This window comes from Morone saxatilis, unplaced genomic scaffold (genome assembly GCF_004916995.1).
Source record: "Morone saxatilis isolate NCDOM2014 unplaced genomic scaffold, NCSU_SB_2.0 Contig15, whole genome shotgun sequence".
Taxonomy (NCBI): domain Eukaryota; kingdom Metazoa; phylum Chordata; class Actinopteri; family Moronidae; genus Morone; species Morone saxatilis.
The window spans coordinates 12,062,258-12,067,027 of NW_023339707.1; the positions used below are offsets into that span (position 1 = coordinate 12,062,258).

The 4,770-nt window shown below is 45.2% G+C and overlaps 1 protein-coding gene across 3 annotated transcripts in view; it reads right to left on the minus strand.

The window, feature by feature from the left end:
- The window catches only part of cpne5a (copine Va), a 67,728-nt gene extending 63,188 nt beyond the window's left edge, over positions 1 to 4,540 (minus strand). For all 3 annotated transcript variants that reach the window (XM_035655923.1, XM_035655925.1, XM_035655924.1), the window contains exon 1: positions 4,191 to 4,540. In XM_035655923.1, the coding sequence (XP_035511816.1) occupies positions 4,191 to 4,300 (110 nt within the window). In that variant the 5' untranslated portion in view covers positions 4,301 to 4,540. The remainder of the gene's footprint in view (positions 1 to 4,190) is intronic.
- Between the last annotated feature and the right edge of the window lie 230 nt (positions 4,541 to 4,770).

A 4,770-nucleotide genomic window follows, 5' to 3' on the forward strand; every position in this document is an offset into this window, starting at 1 on the left:
ACACACACACACACACAAGCCATCCTGCAGGATAAAAGCTGCAAGCTCGCCCCAGGTCAGTCTTAACCTAGAACACAATATGAAGAGAATGACGCAGTAAATACACTGCAAATTGAAAATTCTCTCTTACTCAGAGAGATCTTGTATTAATATTTTATGCGATTAAACAATGCAAACTAGTTCAATTCAAACTTGCTTTCTGCAGGGGCAAAACAAAAGGAACTTTCAAGCTGAAAACCAGGTCAGAGGGTTCGACTGAATGGGTAACCCAGACTGAATGAGATCAACAGCTACAACAGCTATTAACACTAAAACAACAGCAGAGTTACAGGCCATAACAATGCATTCGAATAAACAATAGGTGGTTAGACAGGCGGCTTGAATCCCAATTGCTCTGCTCAAGCAATTGTTTTTGACAGATGGAGCAGCGATGCCACACATCCTAATCGTCCTGATGATTTCATTAGGCCTCCCCCCTCTGCTGCAATGATTGCCTCAGGAAGAGTTCAGATCAAGAAGCATGCCGCAAGTTTTCAGATTGACCCCGGGGAATGGCAATCAGTGGCCTTGTGTGCCAGGGATCCTCTCCTGTGAGCATTTGTCACGGGATGCTGGAAGTCATGTGACCTCTTGTGTGTTTCACCAGGTAATGAATCCCTTGGGAGCAGAGCGGCCCAGTTGAGTTAGATCCCCCCAGCCATGGAATGCATTGATTGGATCCAGTGCTACTCTAACCAATCTATCACAGCAAATGAATGGTTACAACAAACAACCAAAGCAACGGCAGAGAACAGGAGGGGATGGACAAGATGCAGCGTCTTCGTCTTGATGAAAATGGGCGATGGGGGTTAATAAAGTTCGACGTTCAAGCTGTCAGGTGGGAGGCTGAGCGCGGTGGAAGCGAGGGTGGCTTTGTCAGCCGATTTCACTTTTAACAGCATACCTGTGGTGTGTTTTGACACGTTGCAAAGGACTAATAAATTCCTATAATATGCCCTCTGTTTCAAATAAAAATTCAAGCTACATCCTTGTGCTTGGTGGTTTTGTTGTACTATAGTGTATGTCATGTTCTTGCGATGATACAGTGTCCAAATCTGGGCTTTTCATCAGATTATAATGTATTTTTCTTTCCCTTTATTCTCCTCTGGATGGCAACTATCTAACAAATAAGATGCCTAAAAGTAATCTTTCAGGAGCAATACATTCTTTTTCCCTTGCTCTGCTCTGATAAGGGTTGTAAACCTTTGTCAGGGTTCTCAAGCTTATAAACTCTGCTCCCTCATTCTGGTCACATACAGTATTCAGCGCATTTACAAATCATAACTTAGATCCAGTACTTGGATCTGTAGTGTGACAAACCAAAGAGAAACACAGGAGAAAAAAGTCTATTCATTAAATGAAGATCCATGTGCCTTTAGGGGCTTTGTGAATTTCTTGTGTGTGCACATTTTTTCCAACATTCATTACCAAAAATGTTCTTCACAGTGGAACACTGGAAGCCCCAATTTCCCTTAAGTCATTGTACATGGGAACTCAGAGACGGTCTGGTAAACTGAGATATAGAAAGGGCACATTTTACAATCCAGCAGGATTCACATTTACTACTTTGCTCATAATTAAAGCATGATGTAGCAAACTGCACAGACAACTTCTGAAATATTCATCAGGGCTGCTTAAATATTAACTAATGAACACACTCATTACTGCCACGTAAGAGGTGGGATCGAGCCTGTAAAAGCACCAGAGGACCACAGGCCCTAACCCACTGAACTGTATTCACTGGCACGCGTTCGCAGATAGAGACCACTTGAGTTTGAAGAGTCATCTTATTGCTGAGTTGGAGTGTAGCCCTCGCAGCTAAGAAGCAGATGCTCTGGGCTCGGCTCACTGGCTGACCTGTGAGCAAAAACCAATCAGAACCATAGACGGTGAACAATGTGCTATCACAGCGATATGCACTTGTTTTGATAAGGGGGTGTCTGCTTCAGTCACTCCAGTTTGTCAGGGGGCTTGCTGCAATATTGGCAGAGGGTTATGAGAATGCCTGTAGGGCCGCACGCAGCAATTCAATTCCATGTGCGCTGCAACCTCAGAGCTTTCAGGCTTACTAAATCAATTACACAGAGTTGTGGAGCCTGTGTCTCTCACCCACATAACACCCATTGTTTCAGTCCGTTTCTATTGGAAAGACCAAATACACACTCGCGGATAAGTGGAAGAAAAGTGGCTCGATGCATGGCTGTTGATTTCATATGTATCCAACTTTTGAGCTGTCTAGTGATCTTTGAAGCAGTCCTCAGAGGTCAGACATGAGCTACTGTAGCGATATCCACAAGTCACAAAGAAGAACAGCAGGACCTAAAGTCTTTGCATCTAAAACAGACAATGTTTCAAGGGCCAGTGAAGGCAGGAATTATTTTGTCTTCTCTATCAAACTGTGTCCTGGAGCAAATCTTTGTTTGGAGAGACATTAATGACAGACAAGGGAGCTGCAGACCGACAGAGCCCGGGGGCATCAACACAGATCTCCGCTTAAAGTATAAAGGTCTGGGGGAAAAAAACAAAAGTGTCTATCAAGAGGGAAACAACACGAGGCCAGCTGCTCCTCACAACACATGCCCTATGATTGAAAACACACACAGTGTAATCGCACACAACCTAATGCCACACACACCTACTCTTATACACACAATTCAATAATGTTGGTTACATAAACACATCCTACAGTCCTACAGTGTCATACAGGAATCCTACAGTAAAGTAATGTAGGGCTTAAAGCTGTTTAAAAAGCCCCCCACCCCCTCATAGCTGCACCATCCTCTCAACATGCCAACACTATAAAGGTTAACAGATTTGTCCTGAAATGTGACTAATTAATTAATATCCTAAATGGGTTATAAGGTCACCTAAATGGCAACAGCAACGCGGGTTTGTGGAACAACTTCAGAATTTCAAAATGGATGACAAAGCAGCAGTTTGCAACAAGAAAAAACAATCAATCAGTTTCCCCTCCAGATAACTGAGTGGATGGAGGTTTCAGGGGAGGAAAGCAAACGAGAGAGGTGTGAAGAAAGCAATGGCAGCAGGATGTTATTCTCTGGCTTGTGGCTTTATGTACATTAAAGGAAATCTCTATGGAATCAGTTTCAACAGCAGTGCTCATAGGAAGACATCATTTGCATGCATATAACACTGATGCAGCCAAGAGCTACAAAGAGCTCAACTCTGTCTTATGGCAAAATGATGCACAGCCCACTGAGCCCAGGAGGCCCTGGAAACACAAATTAAAGCCAATTTCCACGAAAAACGTTGACTACACAAACTGTAGCAACTGTACTCGTCGACCATATAGAGCCACTGTATGTTGCAGCAGCATACAGTATACAGTGACTCTACCTGCCACCAGCTGCCCCACCCTATCCAGCCGAAGCACTTGCCATATTCGTGGTATTTGGGGGGGGGGGGACCAGGGACACACTTAAAGGCCACTGGGTGAAAATATTTAGCTCTAATTGTTTTTTCCCCCACGTTTCTGTATCAAACTCGGCGCATGTCAAGCGTTTAAACGGCTTCACACGACACCGTGCCTCAGGGGAAACCTCACAGAAACGCCAACAAACTCCACGACGGTCGATATCTCCTGTGGCACGCGACTTCGCGCCCGCAAAACACAAACACACACGAGCTGGAGATAAGCGTAAATCTTAACAATAAACGGGACAAACAAACAAACAAACAAAAGCGTTAAAGTTTAAGGACTGTCAGATTTACAACAGTTGTCTACTTAAGTAACTGGACATTAGAGTCATAATGAAGTGCTGTATGATGTTTTTAAATGTACTATTCTAACGGAAAGTCTCGAATATGCTTAAATAGTCTAAAGCCATCTGCTGTCTGTGTGTCTTTACAGCAGAGCAAAGATCTCTGCGAGGATTTTCTCTACTCAGCTTTGTTATTTTACCCTTTTTTAAAGTTTTCTTATTCTTTAAAATGTTTAAGGTAGTTGTTTTTCATAAGGAAATGACACACGGCGACGTTTATGTTGTTGTTTATTTTCAGCATCAAAATGTTAAACTGCACGTTACTCATCCCAGTGTCCTGTCCTCTCACAGCAAAACGCACCCAAAGCGCGCGCAGCTCCCCAAAGCCTTCACGCAGAGACAGCAGCATCAGCACCGGAGCGGACTCACCTGCAGGACACGGTGATCTCCACTTTGGTGGCCGGGATGCTCCCGCTGATGGGGTCGAAGTCACAGACCGTGGCCGTGGCCTCCAACTTGTCCATAACGTCTCCCTCCATGTGTGCAGGAGACGCAGGCCAGCTCCCCGGGCCGCGTGAGTCCCTCCGAACCTGGAGAGCCGACGGTGGAGAGCCGGAGCGCAGCGGGCGAGCGAGCAGCAGCGGATACGGTCCAGACAAACCTCCTAAGTGCTGTCCATTGGACGGGCAACAGCATGGAAAGTTTAATAGGAAAGCTGCAGCGGCGACACGATTGATTTGACTGAAGTGGGATCACATGCCAGGACGCATCAGCGCCAACTCCGCTCTTCTCCAGGCAAAGAATGAGCTCCTCTGGCAGAGCAGCGTTTGAAAAGTAAAAGCTGTGAACTCCACCCCTCCTGTCTGCATTCTCCTACATGCTGGGCTGCGACTGACACTCGTTGCAGATGCAGGCTATTGATCTATGGCTGGACGGATCGTTATTCTGCTCCAAATTGGTTTTAAGAGCCTCTAAGAGAAAATAAATAAGCATCGAGGGGCGAGAAAAT